The sequence below is a fragment of the Eleginops maclovinus genome, chromosome 19 (assembly GCF_036324505.1).
Source record: "Eleginops maclovinus isolate JMC-PN-2008 ecotype Puerto Natales chromosome 19, JC_Emac_rtc_rv5, whole genome shotgun sequence".
In the NCBI taxonomy this organism is placed as follows: domain Eukaryota; kingdom Metazoa; phylum Chordata; class Actinopteri; order Perciformes; family Eleginopidae; genus Eleginops; species Eleginops maclovinus.
The window spans coordinates 6396422-6424413 of NC_086367.1; the positions used below are offsets into that span (position 1 = coordinate 6396422).

The 27992-nt window shown below is 39.8% G+C and overlaps 1 protein-coding gene across 1 annotated transcript; it reads right to left on the bottom strand.

Moving 5' to 3' along the window:
* Positions 1 to 253: 253 nt before the first annotated feature.
* pdss2 (prenyl (decaprenyl) diphosphate synthase, subunit 2) lies at positions 254 to 27986 on the bottom strand. Its single transcript, XM_063908894.1, has 8 exons — positions 27479 to 27986; positions 20185 to 20319; positions 13591 to 13789; positions 6523 to 6597; positions 5647 to 5820; positions 4758 to 4889; positions 3901 to 3936; positions 254 to 647 (listed from the first exon to the last, which is right to left on the bottom strand). Exons 1-8 carry the CDS (start codon positions 27724 to 27726, stop codon positions 492 to 494), a joined length of 1155 nt encoding a protein of 384 aa, XP_063764964.1. The 5' UTR covers positions 27727 to 27986; the 3' UTR covers positions 254 to 491.
* Between the last annotated feature and the right edge of the window lie 6 nt (positions 27987 to 27992).

The following is a 27992-nucleotide window of genomic DNA, read 5'->3' on the forward strand; positions in this document are numbered from 1 at the left end:
ACCTGGGTGAATCCAGGAAAATCATTTTGTTAGAACAAGTGCTGCTTGGTACATCAGCTGCCGTTCATGGCACATTTTCCAGATGACAATAACAATACTTCAAACCATCTTAAATTATGTTCTGCCTGGTATGTGCCTCAGCTGATAAGCCAGGTGGTATAAACTGCCAGGTTTTTAAATGCAGCTTGGCATGAGATTCTCTCTGGGAGAGGAAGGGTATGTGTTGGAGCCGACACAATGCATGACATGATGCTGAAGTAATGTGCTTTTATTCCTTGTTTTTAATGATGACCATTTATGGTTACAGCCATTGCATTTCTGATGCACACTGTCATCCTCGGCGGAGCAGAACAGTTTCTCCAGCAGTCAGCACCTGGCACAAAAGAAGTTGATTTGTCTCTTAAGTGTCAACAGTTCAGTGCTCCTCATCCTGTCGCAGACAAAGACACTCTGTGTGTGTGTGTGTGTGTGTACGTGTGTGTGAGCACAGGTCAGAATTTGGTGATGGCGGAGGCGATGTTCTCCAAGGCGGATCGAGCCTCGGAGGAGGGGAAAGCCTGGATGGCCTCCAGAGCCTTGTTGCCATGGTAACAGCATAAGTCCATTGCTGTGTTCACGCCTTTCTCCGACTTAACTGCTGCCAAAAGCTGTCCAGGGATGAAAACACACGTTAGTTTGTGTCACTTCTGTTATTCTCCAACTGCAAACTGTTAGAGAGACTGAGAAAGTTAGGCCTTAAAGTAAGGGACTTTTTAAGCACCTGGATTGCACTGGAGCAAAGCAGAAAAGCCACTGTAACACAATCATGCACTCCTTGCATGCTGCCCCTGGCACTGCTGGAGGCAGCCTACTTCTTTTAACTATGAGGAGAACATGTCAGACTCATCACTGTGAGTTATATTTAAAAGATGAGCATCGAATGCACATCTTTTTATATTATCTCATTTCTCTAACCTTTCATCTCACAGCTTCTGTTAATAATGGCATCAGATCACTGCACAGCCGCTTTATAATGTATTACTTTCCAAAAGATATTGATGTGTGTGTGATAACTTTATATAATGCTTTTATGTTTCAATGTTATTGCCTTAATGTGTGTGTTATTTTAAAGAGGCCCTATTGTGCTTTTTGGGGTTTTCCCTTTCCTGTAGTGTGTTATATAGGTTTTTGTGCATCTAAATGGTCTGCAAAGGCTAAAATACCTGTCCCCTCCAGTGGGAGTTTCTCTCCCAAACACTCTCCCCCTGTCTGAATTGGACTCCTTTGTTTACTTCCCAAACATAACATCACTATGTAAGACCTATGCTGCTATTGGCTAGCACTAAGTTGACTAATCAACACAGAGACGGCCAGCTAAGCAATCAGAGCAGACTGGGCTCTGGTTTCAGACGGAGGGTGAAAAGAGGTGCTGCAGCACAGACAGTATAAGAAAGATAAAGAGCTTTTTGAACATTAAAGCAAGGAGACATGTCAGAGTAGAGGCACAGGATACAAACATTAAAATAATAGGGCGCCTTTTAACTGCTGTCACACTAGGGAGGATTTGGGCTTCTCTTCGTGCCTCTCTGCTGGTGTGTAGGACATGTTTTTGCTGAGGGAGTTTTAACCTCATGAATTCTGGAGGTGGAAACACCTGAAGGCCTTTCCTCTTTAACAAAAGCTGCAGGTGCTGAACTCTGCATAAACGGCTCTGCTTATTTAATAAAAACAAAAAAAATGTCCACCCTCATATCACAGTGGTTATTGCTAAGGTTTGTTCTGCATTGACTTGTTGTCCCCTCACCTCTCAGGTGACCTTAAAAGTTCCACATCCTGTTCATTCTACATACACTTCCACCAGATTCTTATTCTTTACAGATTTAAATGCCATCTTGTGCATTTTGATGTCATCATAATTAAGGTGTAGCTTATCAGAAAAATCTACAGCATAATTATTAGTACGTATTCTAGCTTTGACCATTTTAAATGGAGATTTTGGAAAAATGAACAATACTTAAACCTGTGTTTATGGTTTTTCATGTTCCTACATGAAAAGAGTCATGTTGCATGATCCTTCTTTTTTATCCACTTTTATTCAAGCTAGTTCTACTCATTGAACTCATCACTATGTCAGTGAATAGGTTGAAGCTTCTGAAAAGCTTTAGGCAATTGTTAGTCATACTCATTCATGTAGTCAGATTTCCTTTTATTATTAGTGTAAATATGAATATCCTTAAATAATATTCACAGTTACCACATTATGAATCTATGGAAGCCCATTTCCTGCCTATGTGATGAAAGAAAAAAGATAATGTGAGTCAGTTTATCCCTCCTGTCGTGTTCGGGTCAAATGTGACCGATTTACTACTTTAATCAATGATAAATAAAGTCTTTAAGGCCTTATGATATCCTCCACAGTAGGCCTTTGAACATATCAAATTGCGGATCCTTTCATTGAATTTTGAGGGGTTTAGTCTACTTTGCTAAACGTATGGTGTTCCCGGTCAAAAATGACCACCATATAAAATAAATGGGTAACCCTAAAGTATGTTCATCCATCAGATAGTACACACCCACAATCGACTAAATGTTGATTTTGGAAAACACTTACAGTTTCTATTCTTTGTATATTCACGTATAAAGTATTCATGTAGACCAGTAATCTGAGACATTGTTCAGTTTAAAAGGGATTAAATAAAATGAGGTAATGGTTAATGGTTTTTGTGTTATTGTCAGAGCAGATAAAACAGTACGGTCAGATTAGAACATTAACACTACAGTAGGGGAGGATCCAACAGGACAGAAGGGTTAATTAGATTATTTATTGACTTAATACCTCTAAATAGTCAGTATTTTGAGAAAGTTTCAATATTTTACAATAACAAGTCATTATTTCTAGATATCATCTGCCCTGTTTTGAGACACTAGTCAAGGGGTGTCAAACTCAATTTCATCACAGGCCACATTAGCATTAGGGTTGTAACTTTAAGACTATGTAAATATACACATATAAATATATAATAGTGACTAGACATTATAGGTTACATTTAATGACTTAAGATATGTTTATAAAACTAATATTATTACTTCGGCAAAAGAAAATAAACTGAACTTGTACATATTAAACTCTAATTTTAATCTTATTCTTTAGGCTTCCATAGAACTTGCTTCAAGCCAAAAGGAAAAGCGGTTTGCTACAAGGTGTCTTTTTAAGGGATGTTTTGGAAATTAAGATTAATAAACTAAATACAAAGCAGTATAAGACGGAGTCTCTGCAAACAATTAAAGTTATTAATCAAAATTATTGGGATGAAAGCACCTTTTAAATCATGGATGCCACGGAGTTAAAAAAGTTCCTGTAGTTATGCATCCCAATCTTTGTTCTGAATCAAAAACTTTACACCCAAGGTCTTTCATGTTCCTCCCCAAAAATTGCATCCCTCCCCGTGTCCTGCTCTCATCTCTCCTTCCCTTCAAACTTCTCCCTCTGTCCCCTTTTTTGCTGAAGGAGATTCTCTCACAATGCCACTGTCTCAGAGCCTCGGTGTCTCCTCCGTAAATAGGCCTCGGTAACTAATCCTTCCTGCTCTGGTTTCAGGCGGGACCAGATAACCCCCACAACACCATCGGACCCCTCCTCTGCAGCTCAGCTCTCCTCTTGCACCCCGATCACCCCGCTCTCCCCTCACACATTGACTTTGGGAAGCTTGTTTCGCAACTTTGATATACGTTACAGCAAGAAAACGCCCTGTTCCTCCCTCTGTCGGAGGCCTTGCTGATAAGGAAACAGGTGAATATAAAAAAGGTAAAATGATAAAAACTGAAATGCAGCAACTGAGGATGCATCAGTGGGTACAAGCATTGTGTAACATAGTGGGATTCAGATTCTGTATGAAGGAATACATAAACCGGCAGGCTTACCTTTGAGTAATCCAGTTCATTTCTCCTTGTTTTTACCTTGCAGAGAACAGAGTCATTATCAGTGACAGGTTTCCAAGGGTATACGAACATAGCGTTGAAAAACTTTTAATGAAATGAAGATTTACTTTAAGAAAATATGAATAAAAAAAAGGTATTACATCATTTGGCAAAACATTTATGAATGAAAAAACAATAAAAACCAAAATCAACCAAATCTTTTAAAATGGACTATATTTGAAAATAAAATAATACTAAAATCAACTCATCTAAAGAAAAAAAATCTAATCGCATTTGTTCAAGCTAGAAAAAAATAATCTATTACAAAACATCCAAGGCCTTATTATTTCTTTCTCTTATTTTCAAGGCCGAGAAGTCTTACAAATCCAGGCTGCTTGCATCGATAGGTTTGATTGCTCGTTAAAAAATCTTTTCACAGAGTAGAAGGAAAATGCCTTTTGTTTTTCTAAACAATGTAGATCCATACGTAACGTAATTAAAATCCTTAATCCGGTTTTAATAAAAAATGACCAAGATCTAAAATCCGTTTTGTAAAAAAGATCAGAATAAAAAGTCAGTTCATGGCTCTAATGGGATAAATTGCCATGACCAATGAAACGGATCATTAACTAAAATGTGGTGTCTCTGTGTTTCAGTTTTGTCAACATATAGTCGTTTTGAGACATTATAATGTTGAAATCTTACACATTTAACCTAACATAAAACATGCTACACTTTGAGATTATACAAGTTGAGCTCAGACATCTGTTCATTTTGCATGCAACACATCCCCTATTGCCTGTAAGACTCCATTCAAACAAATAGAGCTGATGTAGTTTCTGCAGTGGTGTCATTCCTACCTGCTGCAGCTGCTGACTCCACCTCTCCTGCCCGACGATCTGACGGTGGAAAACCACGGGGGCGGCGCTAAAGCTGAATGTCACAGACTCTCCTGCGCTGCTCTTCACAAAAGGCTGCAGGTCAGAGTTGAGCTGCAGATGATGGAGATGGAGCACAGTCAGACTGAGAGTACACTTACAGTGGCACAGTGAGTGAGCCTGTTAATGAGCAGCGTGAGGAACAGTACACTGTAAGACACAGCTAGCCTGATGCTTGTCCTTCAAACACATCATTTCTTTCCTCCACCCTGATGGGATTCCCTGTAGCTGCTGACGCCTGCAGACCGTCCGCTGCAGGGAGCCCCAGCAGGACAGGACGGTCTAACAGGGAGTGGGAGGGCTATATATGGTTTTAGGATGGAACCGAAAATATGTGTAAACCTAATCTGATTCTACTGTATGCATGTTGTCTCTGGTGTGAGGACAGTAGGACATATAGGTTCTTAAAATGAATGTATTGGCAACAGACTGCTGCATTTACAAAGGAATAATAACATAAAAAGCTAACAGTTTTTACCAGTAAACACCTTTCACCTGCATTTTCTATAGCGGCATTTTGAAGCTGATTTTTAAAAAAAATGTTTACGTACACCTTTCCTGGCATTAACTACACTGAAAAAACTGAAGGTTGACTGTAAATAAAGGTTTTATGTCAACACATTTCAAATAACTGTATTAAGTTAGTGGAAAGCAATACTTTTAGGTTGAACCTAATAGGTTTTACTTAAACTAAAAATTATTCCCTTAAACTAACCTAATACAGTTATTTTATTACGACATAATACCTTTGATTCAGTCAACCTTTCAGTTTTTTCAGTGCATGTGGTGGGTGGAACATCAGATGACTCACCCTGTGGCCCATGGACAGGTGTTTGCCGAACGTGTAGGCCAGACTTTGGGCCTCCGTGTCGTGTTGTGCCAGCTCCATCGCAGCTTGGCAGCTCTTGGCCAGCAGTGCACCATGGGACAGGAAGGTGTGCTCCTCCCATGCTTCTACATCCACACTGCCACCGAGACTGTGCTCCTGCAGAGCAAAGAGGGGCGGTCACTGCTGCCACCGTACAACTTCATCACAACTCCTCAAACAAAACAACTCAATCTTTTTGTTCACTGTGCACCAGAAGTAAACAACAAAATATCTACAAAAACTTCAGCAGTTATTAAAAAATTACCTCATAATAGAGAAAAGGTGCATCTTCAGTCTTCATTATAAAGATTCAATTATTGCTCAAGCATATTCTTGAATAACCAGACAAAAGAAGAAGTGGTCACAACTGACACTCTGAGTTACACAATCACACTTCTCTGCTGGAGAACCCTAAAACTAGAGTAACATGAAGAGAAACTCCCGGTTACCATAAACAAGACTCTCTTTAATCCATTATTTATCAAACTGTTGTTTTTCTTATTAATAACAGCTTGTAGCGCCTACATTCAGGACCATTATCAAAGCAGTATTTCATTTAATTTCTGTACACTGCTGGATACTAAGAATAAGGAGTTTTTGAGGAGGAGATTTATGGTTTGTTTAGTATTTTGAGAATAAGGTATGAATGACAACTTTGACAGTAAAGGCTTTTCATACACAAAATACTGGTTAGAATGTATTCATTGATGGTTTTGGTCTTTTTATGGGAGTTATGAAGAGCAGCCAAATGATCGAAAATCACCATCCTTTTACAACTGTCTCATGGGCTTTGTCCTTGCGATATCAAAGATGCTTTACCTCGGAATTACTGGTGTTCTCGTTGTAGATTCCCTGAACCACGTCACCAATGGCACTCGAGATCAGTTCAACGACCTGCAAAGCATAAAAAATAACATTAGACTTTTGGGTGAACATTTCAATCGTTAAGCATCGTCAGAACTTAAAATTACAATACATTAACACGTCATTCTCTGTTAGGTTTCCAACTGAGTTAAATAATGGACAGTAAAGTCCATAATACAAAAAAACAGCAATAAAATGTTACTTAAACTAAGCAAAATTATCCACCAACAGAAAAGGAAATATTTACATGTCAATTTAAAAAAGAAAAACACTACAAGTATCTCAAACGTGAAGCCAACTGAAAACTTTTGTCTGGATTCAAAGATAAATAAATACAAACATTTCTCAATATGTAGGGAAACGTTATCAAATTTAGCAAAAGCTGGTGCTATTTTGTTGAATTAAGTCTAATGTTTACGAATGATATCTTAAAGCCACACTTAAAACAAGCACATTTGTCTGGATACAAAGTAAATAGATGTTCATGTAGGGAAATGGGCTATCACCTTGAAATGAAGGGGAGTATTTATGGATTATATATTGTCTATGGTGAGTCTATGGTATGTATGATATAAGAAACTTTGCAACAGTTCAAATTACTCTTACTTTGCGCACTGTGCGTTTCCAGATGGGAAAACTGTACTATACTCTATTTGTCTATAGAAATACGGATTTAGGTTGACTCAAAACCTGTGAATTCTATTTGATTTTATATATATGAAGAGATAAATGGTCCTGATGATTATGGTGATTATGATTATTTGTATCCTTATTATTATTATTATTATTATTATATGAATCATAAATCCCTGGTATTGTGGGAAACTATTTCGATCTCTCTGTCTGTACACACAAACTGAAAGATTGACAATAAAGTTTACTTTGACTTTGATTATATAGCTTTATAATACTGGTAATTCTTCAAGCATTAAAGGTACCCAGAACCAGAAATAAAATCCTTCTAACATGTTAAGGTAATTATGGGATGGACATAATTGAAACTCTCATAAACACTGCTCCAAAACATCTATTGCCTTGATTTAAGACACTCTATATTATTGAGAATTTACTTTTTGCAGTGTTTGATCAGCTTGTTGAGCTTTTATCTCGGGCACTGAACCCATCACCCGCTCCTTCTTTATAAGTCACTTCCTAAAACATAGATGTAAATCAGGTGTCCTCAGTTCATCTGCGGCATTTGTAATAAAAACAGTTTCCCCTGACAGAAGCAAGAGCTGACCGCGCTCATCTCAACAGCTGGTTGTGAAGAAATCAAGAGGCGAGATGATAACTCAATGGCTCATTACCTTCCTTCATTATACTTTGTATTTATAGAGAAGTCCAGAGGATAGAGGTGGATCAGGTGTCTGTCCGGTGTGAGGGGCTGAAATGGAGCTAAAAGTCAGATGGTGAAACCAAATAGAACTGTGTCCAGTGAGCAGGGGGGAAATAAGGTTAACGAGCCTAACCTAATAACCTAAAGAGCAACAATGCAGTGGGATATGGGGTCTTGCTTTTAGACAATGCATCTTAAGTACTGTATCTTGTTTGGTAAAAAAGACTCTTGAAAACATCATATTTTGGGTTGTATCAGATTAAACGTTTTGAAATTTTCATTGGAAAATCTCCAACTAACAGAGAACTGAACATTTCTGAGCATTTGTGGCTTACTTTGAAATGTCCTGATTCTGGTAAAATATAATTCAAAATAAGTTTTGCCAGCTAATCAAGATCTGATTTATCTAAATATCCCATCTTCTTTTTGTTCTGTTGGCAGATTTCTTTACTTATTACTTGATTTGGATCAGCATTTTTTCCAGCATTGGAATCAACTTCATTGTCACTGCACACAGTACTGAGAAAACTAAATGCACATCTGACCAGAAGTGCAAGAGAAGCATTTCTATACAAAAAGCTAAAGTATATAGAGTATGAACATTAGTATAAATACTGAATAAACTATAGGGCTGGTTTAAATATAGACAGTATAATATAGACACTTTTTCAAAACTCTATGAACAGTTGCTGACACTTTTATTAATCATATGAACACATACGAATACGCTATAGAAGATATAGCAGTTTGGACTTCAAGCATACCAGATTGGTTATAATAATCAGTTGTTACTTACAGAATAGGCTCTTCTTCAAAAAAGAAATCCTAGAAAACATTTCCTAGATGATTAACACTCACACGGTTTATTAAACTAAACTAACAGTTGATTTGAAGGAGAATCATTCAGAAGCTCACTTTAAGTCTTGAGTTTACTAGGAACGCTTTTCAATTTCTAGTTGAAAAGCATAAAAAGTGAAATCTTAGTTTACATAGATAAAAAAATCGACTAATGACTCGTAGTGCGAGAGGCACAAAGAGACACAAGAAAATATTTAAACTGGAAAAGGAGAAAGGATTTTTTAACTGAATAACTTAAATCTACATGTCTTGAGGTTCCTTATTTTCTTGATTCACATTTTAAATCACTCCCTTAAATACAAAAAATATTCCCGCTTATTTTTCTTATTTATTTTTCTGCTCGCTGATGTATGTTTGTTTTTATCATGCTGCATTGTTTTGATTTTGTATTTTAGACTGTTTCTGTGTGATCTTGGTGTTTTGTATCATTTGCTTTTTGGTGACTTCTGTAATATTACTGTTAATAAAATAAGGAAAAAAAGACAGATTTCCCCGATAAGACTGTTTTCACTAAAATGTAATCAATATGCGGCTAAAGAAAAACATGCTGCTTTTAGAAAACTGAAATGTAACTGCCGACTGTTAAATAAAATATATCAATGGGCACCAACCAAAACAAAGCTTAAATGTCTCACACAGTGCATTGTGGAGGTGTGAGAGTTTGCTGCAGTTGCCTATTTCCTCTTACAGGGGGCATGCATGACTACATTTTAGCTTCGAGAAACACTGCCAGCCCATTATCAACCCCCGGATGAGAGGCTGCATCTTTTCAAATGAGAGGTCTGGATTTAATGAATGAGTGAAATGTGAAAGTCTCCGTCCTTCATTCACAGCCTCAGACCTGTGTGGACGGAGGGGTGGAGGCCACGCCCGTACAGTTCAACTGAATGAGGTTAAATTTAGAGCTCCTTCAGCTCATCCCAGACATCCTTGGTTCATCAGAAAAGTCTGGTGACGCTGCTCCGTCAGCCCCCACCGTGCCCTCTGGGTAACTGAACCCACTGGGGGAAAATATTGAGGAAACCCGAGCTCCACCCGCAGACCTGGAAGGACAATGTGCCTACAGTATTACCAGATGTGGTGTCTCTGCCTGCCTTGGGAAAGTGGGGGCCGGTGGGGGTCTTTTTTTGGAAAGTATCAGATAAGCTCTCCCCCTGCCTCCCCCTTACTCCATTCCCAAATCCAGCCAGATCGTGTTTTGCCGACAGGTCTGCGAGGGGGGAGAAACCGGAGCCTGGCGGTGAGATTACTTTACAGTTTATACAAGTAGCGGCATAGGTTTCCTCTCAAGGCCACGACACATAATCTCCATCGCTCTCACTGCCTTAAAAGAAGAAGGAGAGGAAAGGGCCGGTTTATGAGAAAAACTTCGAAAGCTGCAAGAACGAATCATCTGTCACCCCGTGCGTTAAAGAGATGAGGGACAATGGCCACACACAAGCAGCAAGAAGAGACAGGCAATCTGTTTACATACATACCAGACTCAAACTGCACTCAGATTAACACCCTGTGGAGCTGATGCAGAGTTATACATGTCTAAAGTTTGCTTTAAATTAATTAGCATGGGAGTAATTCTAAGTTTAAAAACTGTTAATGTCTGTTTGAATGCTTTTTTAAAAATGAGGTAGTGTTTAAAACTGGGAAGTTCCTAATCAGCCAAGGAACAAAGCTTGATATATTCATTATTATATGGAGGCATATGGAGGCTGTGGTACAGTGGGATAGTGCGCTGATCTTCAGATCAGGAGAGGGTAGGTTCGAGTCTCACTGCAGTCAGCATGTCGTTGTGTCCCTGGGCGAGACACTTCACCCCTATTGCTCCTGTGGGGATTGTCCAAAGTATTGAATGTATGTTAGTCGTTTTGAATAAAAGCGTCTATTAAGTGACATGTAATGTAATTATAAGATTATTGTGTCAAACAATCTTTTGAAACTACAGAGGCCCTATTGTCGTTCTTGAGGTTTTCCCTTTCCTGTAGTGTTTTATATTGGTTTATGTACGGTGGCCGACAGGTGCAAACGCGCTACAACGGCCCAAATATCTTCAATTAGGGGAAACATGCTGCAGTTTAAAAAAATAATGCAAATATAAAAACACAACTGTTCCAAATCCCCGAATGTCATGCGCTATGGTCCCAGCTGTATGTATCACTTCCTACTGTCCCCGTTTCCGTTGTGTTTTGAGATTATTGCAGTGTCTTTTTATTTGCAGCACTAAAATCGGGCAATGTTTAAGGTTTTTTTTTATGAACTGGAGGTGTGGGGTAAAAAATGAGTTGACAGGAGGGGGTCTATAAAAGATATTTCCAATTGCATCATAGGAAATGCAGTGTTTTGAAACTTGACCCATTCTAAAGACTAGACATATCTGCTTTTGCCGTGCGAATTGTGAAAATTATAGTGCATTTTATGGTCTCACAACTTGAGTGTAGTCTTGATTTTCCTGCCAGCTACAATATGTTTATTTTTTGTTTTAATAGAGCCATTAATGGATAGTTAGTCTCTTCAATTTCTGCAGATATAGACACAATAGGATGATGATGTTGTGTGAATCTACTCAAAGTTCCTAATTTACAACTTCAGGTAAAATCATGAACATAGATTATTTTCTTTCACACAAAACCAAATGAAAGTGCACATAATTTGATAAGGTTCAATTACAAATCATTGAGAGAAAGTCAACATGAACAGGAGGGGGAGTAAACAGGACCATCATTGACTTAAACTCCCAATGATGGACTTTTGCATTAACCTAATTTCCCCCCTGTTCATAAGGCATTCAAGAACAGAACTTGACACAAACACAGCAGAATATGAGCATCAATGCACGCCGTGGTTTGCCCTCGGTTTATTTTGTTTTGCTAACCTTTTCAAACACGAGCAACTGCTGGCTATCAGATGTCCATCTCCGTATTACTTTAAAACTTCCTTTTTGGGGGACGTTTCCTGTGGCCGCTTCACATTACACTTACGCTCCATCCAAACACAGCAGGTTTGTTTTCGACAAATAGTTTCTGGTGTCATTTGGTGCCACTTGAGTTTGAATTGCTTTGCTCTCACCTTGACAATGAGTCCCACTTAAGGGACAGATGCTCCAAAACTTCCATTCAACCGGTGCCAACACACAGTGTGGATGTTAATGTGATTACATCATCATTAGCTCAAGTCATCAGCAGATCTGCCATCATTTCATTCTCAATGTGTTTTTCTTTCCCATTACTGTAATTCCAGTTTTTCAATTACCTCACAATTACTGTTGCAGTGACAAATCCTAATGAATGCCAATTAGCACTGGAAAGGAAATGCCACACCTTAAAAATTATCTTTAATTTATAAAGGAAATATTGGTTCCTCGCTACTCTGCTGTGATCCCCTTACAAGAAGCACCGTGGATACCGCTTCGATTTGGGAGGGCATCTCATTGCTCCTAGGCTGTGTGCTGAATAAGAGTCGTCAGGGAAGGCGATAAGGCTCAGTCCAGCTGAGGGGGGGCAGAGATATAGTTATTTTGATCCACTCAGGCAACCACATTCTGACAAAGCAGCATGGTGACAGCTTCTGTCATCGAGTATTCCCGGCTACGCAAGTGATTTGATCTGTGACCACACGACCACCACCACTCTTACCTCCAGAAAACTCAATAAGAAGCATTCCCATGGCGTACATGTTTACAGTGTCTCCTGACCAAACTCTTAACCATTTCAAAGACTTATTTTTGGAAAAGGGTTTTGTATAAATACAGTGTGAAAGACACTAAATATGACCTGGAAAGGTGTCAAAAAAAATCAAACCGTATAGCACCATACCGTTATCATAAACTATCACTTTTGAGTTTTGATATGATGATCCGAGATGGCAGCACACAAAGAGCTCCCAGCCCCTCTCCATTTTAGTTTTAGTTCGATATCTCGTTTCATCACTCCAAAAAACACTCAAACTTTCTTGTAAACATCTTATGTCCTACATTGACTGAAATTGAATCTCTTTCCCATTGCTGGCGGCTCAGTTCGACCCTTAATCGCCGCTTTGCCAACCAAACACCAAAGTGGCGTTTTGCTTTGTTGAACAGAGCACAATACAAATAAAAGGTATTGATTTTAGATTTTTTGTCTTTCACAAACAACTGTACCAGTGTTAAAAAGAATCCACCGTTGATTAAGCATTCTGTAATGATGGGCTAACACAAATAATACAGTTGCAAGCTAGCTAGCTGTCACTTCTGGTGAGAGCACAGCAGCTTTGAGACACTATCCAGTCTAGTTTTTTTCTCTAGAAGCAGCAGTAAAAAAGGAACAGCACCAGATGTATTTTAGTTGAACAAATCTGATATGCAGTTGGAAATTCAGAGATCTTTAAGCAAGCTTATCTTGTTGATCATCTCGCGGGCATTAACATTTATCTCACGGTCCGCCAGGTTGGAAATCACTCAGCTTCACTGACCTCTGGCAAGTTTAGTGTAAAAATCACACCAATGCACACTCAGATCCAGATGGAGACAAAATAAAAAGACAAAGATAGTGCAGATAACCACTTAATGTTGTTCTATTAAATGGATATGTAGTGTTTTGGTGCTGTGGAAAAAGATGGTCAGTACCTCTCAAAAATCAATAATATTCCACAAATTCCATGATCAGTGGGAACTCTGAAATTGAGTGTGGTTGTTGTATAAGGGCGGAAAAAACACGTTGGGATAAAGGTCAACAGTGTTTTGTGAAGCTATAATGGCCACAGGGAAATCATTCATGGCGGGATTTCCTGCAAAAATATAACTGATGTTAGGTCAAATATTTCACAGTTAGACTAAACTTTGTTAGTAACAGACAGGGTACCTTAGTGTTGTTCAGTTGGGCAAGTCCGGTACAGGCGTTCGCTAGCAGGAAGTCGCCACTCAGGACGGCCATCTTATTCCCAAACTCCATGTCCTTCAGCGGGCCGTCTGAAATGGTCCACTCCTTCAGGTCCACTATCCCACGATGCACCAGGAACGCCGTGTGGATCAACTCGGTGATTTCTGCCAGGTTTCGCTGGCTACGTAACAAAACAAAAAATACATTTTTAGCTTTTTTTGTCAACAAATTTTACAAGAGGCGTTTCAGAGGTTTGACAGTTAGACAGGATCATATTCATTGTGTTCTTGCTGGTGAAATATGCATTCATTCACAGCATCACGTACAGGTGTGCTGACCACCAAGGAACAGCATTATTCAGATTGCGGAGATTTGACTAAAATACACAGCACTGCTCCAAACATCATCAACCAACTGCTATCTGAAACATTCAGACAACTTTAAATAATAACTGCCTGTGTATTTTTCAAAAATCGGTGTTCTTAAGAACTAAAATTGTGTTATAAAAACCATTGAAGTCAAAATGAGCGTACTAAAACAGAACATATGATTGACATCTCACTGCACCAGTGTCAGGGGTTGTGTCAAAAAAAGATAACAAACTTATCATTAGCAAATAACAGCCATTCTTGATTATGAGAGAAAAGACATAATAAAAATGGTCTTTGAATAGAGGCTTTCAGAGCTGCCTTGGGGAGGATATAATCAAATGTTGATTCAGCCATTGGTGGGGGGTAATTAGGCCCCTCTCCATATGGAAGGAGCCCGCCATGCTGCGACAAGAGGGATCTATGCAGACAGGGTTGGGAGCGCTGATAGCCACTTACGACCTTCTTTCAGCCGCTGTGAGAACCTGATGAGCCGATCGTCTGCCTTACAGCTCCAACCCCTTCCTATACACACACACACACACACTCACAAACACACGTCTTGCAGCCAGGTAATTGCCGTGTTCGACGACGGCGCGGAGAAGATGTGATTAAAATTCAATAATGTCATCTGTTTCGCCTCTCAATCACATCCATTGTCTGGTTGGTTTCTCAGCTCGTTGACGCAGAGCAACAACACCGTCGCCACGAATGAGAGTTAATAAGTTCAGGCTTTAAATAAGAGGAAATTAGCAGATTGACAGTGGCTTGCTCTCAAGGTGCTTCGGAGTGATGGCTTCGCTCCGCAGGGTTTCAAGAGGAGAGTTCATTGTAAGAATAAGAGAAAGATGATAAAGAGCTGATTTTAGGTCATAAAAATTACAGCCTTGCCATGGCACTTTACTTTAAGTTGGGCCAAACACTAAAATAAATCTATGATAAACCTGCCATCTGCAAATGCTTCAGATCAACACTCCGTTGTGATGACCTTTGAAGGTGGAAAACACGTTTACGGCAGTCCAGAAATGTTAAAAAAGGGAGCATTTTCGTAGCTTCATCTAAATTGACAAACAAGCAGAAACCACCTGTTGTAACTTTTCTACAATAAAAGATGGAGCTAATTAAGATAGACCTTTGATTTAGCAGTACACTCCTATAACACTGAAGGACTCATGGTGGACACCTGTTGAATTCAATGAAAGATATCTTAAGCATGATTTAGTCAGTTAATTTATCTTCCTTGTCAGAACCTGGGGTCTACAAGGCCCACAATGCTGCTTGGCCACAGTCTGAGAGTAGAGTGGGCCTCTAGTACACAGATTTGAAAAGCATAATGTGTAAAATCAATGGAGTTCCTGTTTAATAATATAGTCTTATCGTTTGTACGAATTTTAATTGTAATATCTTAGACAGGAAATGGACTCACAATGGCCTTATACACCCAAAGGTAGTATAATTATATAAAGTATAGAAGAAGTGAAGGGACATTTCTTATCTTCTTGCAGTATGTATGAAATTATATATATATATCCTCATATTGCCAAACCTTAATTCATAGGTAAACAAAGAGATCAGAATGCTGGCCACCACGGACACTTTTAACGGCTTCCCGTTATGATTGACGTGTTGGAAACCCACCCCGACAGGAATTAATTAATACTGTAGGAAACATACATCTTTTTGATTACAAAATTGAGACATGACCTTGATTTTTTTTGTAAAAATGTCAATAAATATGATGATTTATCGCAATTTTTTGGGGACAACATATCGTCCAACCAAAGTAATCATCGTGACAGGCCTAGGCTGAACAATGGTGCACCAAAAACCCAAATCAGATGAACCCCGGTGCAAACACACATCCCCAAAGCTGTTTCTCTGTACAGCAGTCCTGATCAGTAGCTTGGGGAGGAAAAAAGGGGGACAAGGGGGCCGGTGTATAAATAGCTTTGGTGCCCAGTTGCATAGCAACCGATGCCATCTTGCCGAGGTGTAACGCCCCTCACCACGCCCCTTGTCCTGACTGTTCTGTTCCATTTTCCTCCCTCTGCAGTGTGCCTCGCCATCAAATGCAGCCTTGCAGATGTGAGCGCGGCCCTGTGTGAGATTTAAAGAGCCGGCCTGTCCATCAGACGCGCCAAGAGAGGAGTTCAGTGGCACCACTCTCATTTGTCATGAGAAATAAAGATGTGTGGTGGTTAGAAGTTGTACTATCAGAGCAAAAGAATGTGTGTTTCTACCTACCCACCTACCTACCTACCTACCTATCTATCTATCCATCTATCTATCTACCTACCTATCCATCTATCTATCCATCTATCCATCTATCTATCTATCTATCCATCTATCTATGCGGTGATTTGGTGAATCATCAGTGTCAGGCAGCAGAGTGGGAAATGTTTTACAAATGCTGCCTGTCAGGAGGGAGGAGACCGTCCCCCGGAGGTTTCAATCACCCCCCACCCCCTCACCCCAAAACCCGCCCCACCCCGACTCCCTCCATCCCTCCATCTCTTCCATCAGAGGTGCTAATGAGCCCAGGAGAGATGGGGGGGGGGTCGAAAGGGAGCACAAGACAGTGCAAATGAGGTGATCAAGTCATGCTGTGTATGTGTGGTGTGTGTGTGTGTGTGTGTGTGCGTGTGTGTGTGTGTGTGTGTGTGTGTGTGTGTGTGTGTGTGTGTGTGTGTGTGTGTGTGTGTGTGTGTGTATGTATGTTTGGGTTGAGGCTATCTATCACACATGACTGAGGGAATGCAGCATGTTGGGTTCAGTGATTCAATGTCACAATGATGCAAGTGCCAGGTAGTGACATGAAGGGTGTGTGTGTGTGTGTGTGTGTGTCCTGTAGTGAGATACAACTTGCAAACAAGGCTCGACCTCACAGTGTCAAAAGAGCGTACTTCCATGGCGCCCGGGCTATCCCAATTAGGTCTAATATTAGGATGTTTCTGCAGAGACGCGGCTCCTGTACACACATCGTGAGCTCTGTGCCAGCCAGCTGTGAGAAAGGAGTTCTTTGACGCACCCAGCGCACAGCCACGCCAAACACAGCAGTCACTTCTGGAAACCACTTGGCACACATCCCTGTTCTGAGCTGCATGCCGGGAGTCAATGTGTGTGAGAAGGCCAGGGAGGACCTTGGGGTGCTACCTGAAGCATTTTAACAGCAGTACATTAATACCTAATTTAACACTCTATATTTAAAAGGAGCTATAAAGGGAATTTGGACCATGGCTATGATGGCTTCTGAGCTGGTTCTCAGAAACAGGCGCTTATATGGAAATAAAGTCTTCAGAATCTTTAAATTGACCAATCAGAATAGAGTATTCATTTAAGCTGTGTAATAATCGATACCGTCAATTTGGAAATTACAGAGGTCGTTAATTCTTGCTAACAGACCACTGCTAAGGAAAACATATCGTTGCTAAGTAATGTAAGCAGTAAATCAATCCACAGAAAGAAGTTTGGTAAATTTAACGTCAGCTGAAAACAAAGAGCATTAGTTTTCTCAATCACAAAAAACAATGGAATACTTTTTGAAGAAAAGCGAAATAGCGCAAGAGAAAAAAAGGGGGCGTTTGACCTCAGAGAAACCAACAGAAGAAGACAGGATTTTAACACATAAAGACTGATACATGAAAAGATAATATGAACAGACTGACCTTTACTGTAAACCTCAACAGCTCTGGGGTCATTTTAACTTACGTCGCTGTTGCCGCAGTTTCAGCCGTTGGCACCAGTGTAACAGACTACTTTATCGCATCGTGATCGGGATGTTGTTTTTCTTTACGACTGCCTCGCAACACTGTCTAACTGTGGTTATTTTACTCTCAGTATCCATTATATTTGCAAGATAATGTAGTGCTTCATTTACAGGAATTGATATGGACTTTAGCCACACAGGCCACGATAGGATTACCTACAAGAGGATTTCATTTCACTATTTATCCTTCATCAGCCATGTAACACGGACAAAAGCCGCATCACCTTTCTTGGTCTGCTTACCATGCACATTTATGGCTCCAAAAAGCAATATTATGCATGTTTGCTGCCCACTGTTTTCCATTCAATCAGTGCTTACTGTACATGAGAATGAAAATATGTGGAAACAAGAAAGATTATCTGCTAGTGTGTGGTTGCAGACATGTGTGTGGATTAGAATTACATGCTTGGTTTTAATGCACTGAACCAAACAAGTTGCTTGGTATGATAGTGGGAATATCCCGTAGAGGATCTATGACTGTGATTAAGGTTGGTAGACACAGTTTAACATTTGGGGAAATCCTCAAGGGCACAATGTTTCTGTGCAATGTTTATTTTATGCAATGGCAGCCAATTACATTTTTCTCAGTTAGGCAGGCTTTAGGGAATTTCCTGCAGAGGAGGAAGATTCATCAGCGCATCCTGCTGATGTTGATGCATGCACCATACAGAGCTGTAGAGTCAAACATGCTGAAGTGTTCAGGGGGAAAGCAGATGTCTGGAAGTGTGAGGAACACCGGTAAACAAAGCCAGAAGAGCAGCAAAGTGGATATTCGGGACTAATGATGGACATTATAAGGAACTAAGTAGTTTTGAGCAGTAGATGCACAGAAATGTTCCCTAACCATCTTCTGACTCAACCAATGGAAACTAAAATTAACGCCCCACGTTGAATTCCTCCACAAATTACTCAAGTTAAAGCTTTCATTTGTGTCTGTCCAATAAAGTCACTAATTCATCATTTACCCAATTAGATATTTGTGTGGAATTGTAACTAGTAGGGGTGTAATGGTTCACAAACATTTCGGTTCGGTACGTACCTCGGTGTTTAGGTCACGGTTCGGTACGTTTTCGGAACAGCAGAAAAAATATTATTAAACTGTGAATATTCTCTCAAATATATACAAAATATAATAAATGAAACATTAAGGTGCAGCATTTTGAAAATGAACTGTACTGTACCATTCACATAAGCAGCTTGACATTAGGACTTGCTTGTCAGCTTGTACATTCATTGTATTTTCAGAAAAATTAACTTGTCCACATTGCTTGCAGAAAGGGCAGATATCTTTTGTGACTGGAATTGTGCTCCACGGCCTCTCCAACTTCCATTCTGACACTACTTCCTTCAGTACCTATGCCGGTTGTATGCTTGTGTGCTGTTTGTAAATGGGGGGAGTTTGCAGGACGTGGCTTTGCATGTTCCAGTGGCAGTCGGGTGTAATGTAGTGCGCCGTACTGTTAAATAACTCTCTGTCATGCAGCTTGCTAATCCAGTAATGAGTGACCCGACAGACAACAAAGAAAAAATGTATTCATAAGTAGTTCATGTTGTTGGAGAGGTAGATAAAATAGCTACATGTGTATGGTCTAACTTGCTCCGCTCACCGGTCGTACTGGCGGAGCTGCAGGTGATCGGGCGGAGCTGCGTGTTCTCCGTATCAAAGGACACCTAAATAATAAGTGTTGCTTGGCAAAGGGGTGTAGCGGCAAATTATAGCGGCATTGAGTAGTAGCAGAGTGCGAGTTGACAGAGGCTTGTCATCTTCCCTTTACAAGCTTCAAAACTGTATTTATCTCGTGAATTTGGCAATAAAAGTTGCATATTCTGAAAGCCAATACTTTGTTTATTTAAAATCAGACAAAAAACCTGAATCCAAGTTTCTTTTCACAGATCCACGTCTATCTGGAAATGAGCCGTTGCGACTTCCGACTGATTTCGATAGAGCGGGTCACATAGTCGTTCGGTACACTTTGGTACACTTCGGTACACACATATACCGAACCGAAGGGCCCATAACCGAATATTTTCGGTATGAATATGTATACCGTTACACCCCTAGTAACGAGTATATGTAGACTTAAGTTGTGTTGTCCAAAATCTAATCAGTTCACCCTGGAGTCCAAGTGGACATTTGAGCCAGATTTGGAAGGAATCCCTCAGATATCGTGTTCACGGGAGTTGAACGCACAGTCAACCCAAAAACTGAGGTTCCTGGCATCCAAAAATGGTGAATGGTTGAATGGATGGAAAATGGAGGATTTTGAAATCCTCTTTTATTGTTTCACAAGGACAGAATAAACCCAAGTCAAATTTAGACTCTGCATTAAAAGTATTTTAGGGAACGTGTTTGGTCCCTACTGAGACTTGAACCTGCAACCCTCTAGTTCTCAAGCCAAGTCCCAACATACTGAGATAATACTGGCCACATGATTTAATTACCTAGTGTGAATGCCGCTGACCATGTCCTGAGCCAGAAGATCGGAGGCTGTGTGGCTCGGCCCTGCTGCTTTGGACAACAGCAGAACAATCAGTCCTCTTGTCGGGAGATGGTTCCCGCTGTCGAAGACGAAACCCCTGCAGAGATATACCATCAGAAGTTTAAAATACAAATAGACAAACCGTCAAAAGTCTGAATGAGTTCTCTGGATACGAAGATCTGCTAAATCTTCACCATCACTTTCTTACTGCATCACTTATTTTCCCCCAACTTTTACAAACAGCTAGCCCAGATGTCATAGATAGAGCCACAATTCCTTCTCTTATGAGCTTGCTTCCCTTGTTTGGCACGTACTTTAAATGTAACCTACTATCATATGGCACAGGCATACAGCTCAGTTTGCATTGATATCTCTATTTTGTATTTTTCCAATCATTGTGAGCAGCAAAGGCTTTATGAATAGGAGCAACATGTACATTTAATATCTCTTCCTGCAACCTGCTGCCATCTGTTTGGAAGAGCCTGAGTCCAGCTATGCTCCCACTGCTTCACCCTGTTCAATGTTTAAGAAACCGGTAACAGCTTGAAAACATCCAGTATGCAAACATGAGACTAAGTAGTTTAAGAAAAATCATTACGACACACTCCCAAAGTAAGGCTCTTTCTTCTTTGTCTTGAAACCCAGTCCCGTTGATTCCAAAGAAAGGTACTCGGTGTGAAATGCTATGTAAAGCCTGCTAATCATCATGACTGCTTACAATAGTGTTTGACACATAAAATGCTAATGATTTATTATTCAGAGTGGTGAGACCGAAACCAAAACCGTAAAGTTAACGGCTGACAAAACCCAAACAATGAGTTAGAAGATGCTGAAATGCTACATAGGGCTGAAGGGAGCTGATAGCAGGCGGATCACTCTCTGTGGGTTCCTCACTATAAACAATCCGTTTTTATTACAATTAGTCTTTGTTAAGGTAGGAATATTCATTTTGTTTGTATTATATTATCATATTGAAATATTGAGCAACTTGACTCCTTTTTTAATGTATTTCTAAAGATTTGTTTTGGGCTCTTTTATTGAAAGATGCAGTGTTGAAAGAGGGGAGACATTGCCTGAGCGATCTAGCAAGCCCTACTTATTACATTTTCGGTATTTACTACATTTTTTGATTTTATGTTTGTAATGTGAGGTAAATTATTAATCAGTTATCTTTTTTTATTTTATTAAATACAATATTTTTAAATACATTTTCACGATTTCAATTGCATAAAAAAAATAAAAAATGAAACAGGAAAACCAATGAAGACAAATGCATTTCTTTTACTATTTTTGTTTACGCTTTCATTTTTGAAGGTTATACCAAGAGACACAAACGTATTTTAATATTTTAATTTATTCAGGGTATAAAAAAAAAGAAATACTTGTTATACACAGTATAGTAAAAAATAGCTTCTTAGTTCCAGACATTACTTTGACGCTATTGAAAAAGACCTCATGATTAGCCAATCAATGTTGACCGTTTCTGACAAAGAATGACAAATTGTTAAAGGATTAAACTGAAAAGAAAAGGAAAATAATCACGCAGTTTGCTGTAGGAGTGTATATTTCTCCAGCTTTTCTTTTAAGGAAGGGGGGCGCTAACACACCCACAGAGCCCAGAGGTATCTGTCTGCGTGGTGGGCAGATTAAATATCTTTTTACTGTCTCTGGGGAGCGTTTTAGACAGAGCACCTCTAATCCTGTCCCTATGGGAGCCCCTTGTGCCATGAATCACGCTCTCGTTAGGGGCTCCGAAGCAGACAAGCGACCACGCCCCCCTCCGCTCCATGCCTAGACACCGGCCTCACCAACCCGGCTACCTCCAGCCCCCCCCCCCCCCTCTCTGACCCACCCCTGCACCACAGGGGGAGGTGGAGGAACGAGACAGAGAATGGATGTGGGAAGATAAAGCATGAAGAGTGGGAGGGAACGGGTGGGGGGGGGGGAGGTGAAGGGAAAAGCAGAAATGCAAGAAAAGATGACAGAAGAAACACACCGGTGATTCACAGTGTTCTGATGCTAAAAGGGGAATAAACATCTAAAATCCTTTCCAAGAAAACATAAAACACCTCTCGAACATGTACGATACATCTGACATCTGTAGGGCTGTCTTTTATCGTAGCTTTTGGGATTTATTTATGGTCACTCTAAATTTTTACTCAATTGAAAAATAGGAGCCTGGTGCTTTGATGAATGCAGAAGCATCGGCGGCCGAACAGAAAACGGCTAGAGAGTGAAAAAATGATGAAGCTGCTCTCCTCTTGGGGAGTCCGGTTAAGCCAGTGGCCTGAGGGTGGCAGATGATTAATATTTATGTCACTATCCACACCGGCATACATCAATCAATCACAACCGCCCTCCCGCAAAGGGGTGGGGCAAAGGATGAGGTGGAAAGCGAGAGATAGTGAGGGTTTCGAAGAGGGAGAGAGGGAGTGGAGGGAGAGGAATGGGCTGCTGTCATTTTTAAAGGGTTGTGAACAGGTCACTACGCCTTCCGCTCCGCAACCGCAGCGCAGGAATTCTGGAACTTTAGTGGCTGTATGCAGGGGCTGAGATTAATGCATGCAAATGAATGACCTCACATGTGTGGTGGCTTATTGATCCTCTGGCTCCCCCGAGTACTGAAAGACTGCAGTAATGCTAAATATGCTTGTACTTTTCTTATGATGGAGTTTATGCAATGCATCAGTCTCTACAGTGCAGATATCTTTATTGATTATGCAGTTTTTCTAGAAAATCCCCCAAGGTTTATTCCCATTTCCTAAGACTTGACTCTCCCGATTTGAAGAAAAGACTACAGTACAGTATTCTCTATGGTTTTTATAAAACATTAAGATCCCTTCACTGTTTCTTACTTGAACCAACTGGCACCCGTGCTTGAAACGATAAAATAAAGTAAAATAAACAATCAAACTTACTACACAACCTTAAGTGTTGTTTTTTATTTGATCTTAACTTAAATTGGATGACTACGGGGTTAAACTTAAAGCCGCTTAAATTGCTGCGTAAAGAAAGTCCCAAGGAGTGCTCAGTAACATCCAAAACACATTTCAGACCCAACTAGCAGACTAATAAAAGAATAAAAGTTTGCTTGTGATTTGATTGCGAGGTAACATCTGACCCAAATTAAGCCTTTTTCAGAACCATTTACCGTGGTGTCTTTTAAGAGACAACATAAACTATCCCATTGGACACTCTGAAGGCCTTAACACACTGAAAGAGATCACTGACCAGTCGTTGGACATGCTTCAATCGCTGCTTCATGGCCCACTGCAGGCATCAGATTTGAACAGAGAACCACCAATCCTTAAGGACATTTATTTTGGGGTTTTATTGAGAAGCCAGGTCACATTTGGTAATGTAATGACTTGATTTTTTTAAAGAACAACATTGACGCGTTAACATTGACAGGCATATTCACATTTTTTTACCAGGCTTCCCATTGGCACAAATCACTTTTTATTAGTAGAAGACACTAATTTTTGCAAGAGGTTCTGTCTAACGGCAAACAATTCTTGACTTAGGCGTCAATCAAGTCTCTCACCAACTCTATACACTGACTGTACCCTTAGATTGACACTAGAAGGCTGTTTTCACATTCATCTGTTGAAGTTAGAAGGTTTTTCACCTTAAATCGGAGTTCCACACATGTCTGTACAAGCAGGACTTTATGATACCACATAGAGATATCCAGTTTTGGTCCAATGTGCAACTTGTGATGTGGAAACTTGAAACCTCCAGTGCTCTGAGGGTGGCTGAAACTCGAATACGCTAATAACATTTTCTTTTTGAGGAAAACCCATTTTAGACTAACTTTAGATTATTTTTACATGTCATACAGACTGGAGAAGACTTTCACTTCAACATACGTTCATGTCCACAATGAAGCTGAAATATGCAGGCTAATGAGGCACCACTTTAATTTAGCTGTCATCTCATTGATCAAGATATTGGAGCTCATGCTTGAGATTCCAGAAAGAAAAGGCGAGAAAGCGCTTGAGGGAAATACTAGTCGAAGTCAAACTCTCAAGGACTGTCCTTAAAGCAAGTTAAGTTTCTTCTCCAGGGCCGCAGTCCCCTCGCTGTAACTCCAGACTTTGGGGCAAAGTTAGCTGAGCTGCAGTTTTTGAGAATGAAAGGAAAGGAAAAACCGAAACCCAACTCCACGAGGGTCTGCCTGTCTGCTATTGTGGATATTTTTATCTGCCGCGCGTCTAAGGCAGAGACACAGAGGGAAATACGAACCAGCCAACCCAAGCTGACAGTGAGGAGTCAGACTGTCAAGAGGTCTGCTCCCCCCCTTCCACCCCCCTCCCACCACCACCCCCATGCTACAACACCCAAATGGATTGTCATATCAGATTTAGGTGTATAGGTTATTACACCCTTGGGCTCCTGTTTCCAACACACCCATCTGCATGGCGGGATTGAGTTTGAGGACTCTCTCTTCTGGTTCTCTTTCCTTGGTTCTCCATGTTCTTGATTTCTTTGATAAGATGAAAGACAGGGCAACTCCTGTGATAAAGTGGTAATATTTGGAGGATGTGACCCGTTGTAGCTCCTCCTTCATCACTGCACAAGCATGGCTTTGCAGTTGCATCTCAAGTCCTGTCTGGATTTATGCAACTGATCTGATTACTATGAAAACAAATGTCTGGTATGGCCACAGGTCTGTTAAGGAACATCTAATTAGGTTGATTAATACCTAAAATGACATGACTGCAACAGAGATGAATGTCTTGTCTTGGGTCCTCTTTTAGCACGAGAAAACAACACAGTATTTGGGATGCACCAATTCATTGGTCAAAAGTCAGCATTGGCTGACTTTTGCCCTGTTGCCTGTCATCTGCCTATAGGCAAATAAGATGACATTAACCTTAGAGCAGTAGCCAATGTTTATCTGTTTTGTTCTTATATATATACAGTCTATTGTTGTGTTCAAAACCTTTTTCACGAGCACAAATCCCAGTCACTAGCATACTGCTACTGCTGCTGCTCAGTCGGAGATGAAAGTTTACGTTTGTTATTGCTTTTACATTTTCATTTAAAAACATGGAATCAAGTCTCACACAAATAGTGTTTTTGTTTGGCTATTCAAGTATTGAAATCTTTTCAGGGAGTAGATAGTTATATAGTAGGGGATAGAAGATTTGTTTAAATAATAGGGAAACAAAAAACAAAACAAACATTTGTATTGGCTATTGGACACATTGCTATATTAGACCCAGAATTTCACAATATTTGATTCCCTAAAAGTTAACGCTAGTTTGTGCTTCTTTAGTCCATTTTTTTTTCATTCAATTCAGTAAAGTAAAGAACAAACATTATTTTTTTTATTAATCAAATTTATCTTACAATTTCATCACAAGGCTAGTGGCTCTAATACATGTTAGTATGCATATAGTTTGATTAACATTCTGTAAATTATCAATTGTATTGTTATCAGTGGCTTTATTTCAGTCTAAGGACATTTTATTGTTAATAAAGGACTGTAATTACACACAGCTCCATTACTTCACTGTGTGATGCTGTATACTTATACAATACTTATTATAGTCACTATATCAGATAATAAAATGGACTTTTTACTGCTCACCATTTCTTAGCAGCTGTACTGTATTATACAAGTTATGCAAAGTCTTAAAAAGGGAGAAAATATTAAAAAGAAAGAAAAGAGTAAAAACTCTCTTCAGTAGCAAACAAAAAAAAACAATTAAAAGTTAAAACTAGCTCCGCCTATGACAGATACAGAAGTACAATGGTTTCAACAAGTTGATTCACGAGTATAAAATGTTATAACGTCTTTTACTACACTATATATCAGTCACAACCGCTTCATGATTGAATGGGCTTGCTCCAGCCTATCTCTCTGACCTTTTACAACCATACAACCTTTCAATGTCACTAAATCCTGCTGACCACCTGCTCCTGGTTGTCCTAAGATACAGCTTGAAGCACAGGGGAGATCTCTGCAGTTGAAACCCACAAACTCAACAAATTGCCTCTGAATGTTAATGTACACAATGCCTGATTTGTAAATAATCCAGCACATAACGAAAGCCTTTGTACAGTTATGGTAAAAGGCTCTTTCTCCACCCGTATACATTTGTATTTTGCTGTTATACATTTGCAAAACAGAGACTAAATGCACAATAAACTACGTGAAAGAAGAATTTGACCTATCACAATATTATGATTAGTTGCCACAATCTGTAATGAAAATCTGAGATAGTGAGCCCTATTTATGAAGTGTACGACAGATTACAGCAATTGGATAAGCACATCAGTCAGGAAATGAAAAATAAGAAGTGAGAACACAAAGGCAGGTGAAATGACAGAACTGGTGCATTCAGTTGGGATCAAAACGGCATTTTGTGTATTCCCCAAAACAGTAGGAAAGGATAGCAAATGTTTTGCAATCCCTTGGCTGTTTTGTAGTTATAAAATCTATAACAATTGAGCTTGAGTTTGTCAGATCAATTAAGGGCTTCACTAGACTAAGTGTGAGTTGACCTGCCAAAGATCAGCAAACAATAATCTTTAACACTGCAGGGACGGATGATGATAATCTCACAATACATTATAGTTTAGAGTCTGTCTAAGGGAGCTGTTACAAAATGATGATTGTTGTGGTTAAAATTCACTTTTTTTCAAACACTCCAGTGAGTGTACATATGAGGCGCATGTATTTGTTTCTAAGTGGTTATCAAAAATGTAGTACTAATATTTTAGCACCTGAAAGCTATCATAAAAGACCCCAACCGCTGACAATGGCTGTTGCTTGACACAAAAATAGATTTACTGATTTCCTACGATTGTTGTTTACCCATAAGTCTGCAATGATGAAAGACGATACTATGGATCTGTAGATGAGGTCATGTGTGTTTATGTTTTTACATAAATGTATTCCACAATGACAGCAGTGCTTCCAAATGTATTTGTGTTTTAACAATAGGGAGGCTTATCAACTGTTCGAGTGCACAACTATTGTAAGTGAAAACTACTATAACTTAAAAAGGCACACAGAGTGAGCTCCATAAGTGAACACTGGACTTGCATTGCTCAATTTATTTAGAGGAAAGGTAGTCATTTTTTACTCTGAATGTTCATTTTATGTCTTTTAAGCTTTGCTCAAAGACAGAGTCATGTTATTTTGTCAGATAATTGAAGGCAGTTTGGTTAGGCGATTACTACATGGAGAAAACAAGCCCGGAGTCGGAGCTTAAAGGAAACCAAGATCATGTGTGCAATGTTACCTCGCAGTGTGGAGTAAAGGGTGTTGAGTCCCGATCAGCTTCTTCACTTGGATGGCCACATTACTGAGTTCATCACTGAGCAGGCAGCGGAGGCTCATGAAGGAGGTTGGATATCCGACGATCTTCTCTGCGTCTGCGACCGCTTTGCTCCAGTTGGAGGGTGCTGAGCTGGAGAACAGACTCAGAGTCCTCCGTCCTCGGCTGGACAAAGCCATGCGGGACAGTCGTGACCATGTAGCAGGAAACATTTTCTCTGACTCTAATGTATTTGGTAGTGAGACAGTTGCATAAAGTGTAATTCAGTTACCTTCCACCATCTTTAAATTGTATAGCCAGACTCGCCCGCTAATGTAATGGCATGCTCTTAAACAGCACCGTGTTTGTATTATGAATTAAAACGTATCACTTCCTGTTCTGACAGATAAAACATACTGTTACTGTGTGAATAACTAGCTGTGTTTCACAACACACGACCTGTCACTGTAGGCTGCCATCTTTGAACGCGTAATACGTT

Bases quoted from the DNA above. Each gene is read 5' to 3' on its own strand.
- pdss2 (XM_063908894.1), bottom strand. From the start codon at position 27,726: ATGTTTCCTGCTACATGGTCACGACTGTCCCGCATGGCTTTGTCCAGC. The intron at 13,790-20,184 runs GTAATTAAATCA...TTTGTTACGTAG, and splicing joins GTCAGCGGCATTCACACTAG to CCAGCGAAACCTGGCAGAAA. The intron at 6,598-13,590 runs GTACCCTGTCTG...TATGCTTTGCAG, and splicing joins CCCAACTGAACAACACTAAG to GTCGTTGAACTGATCTCGAG.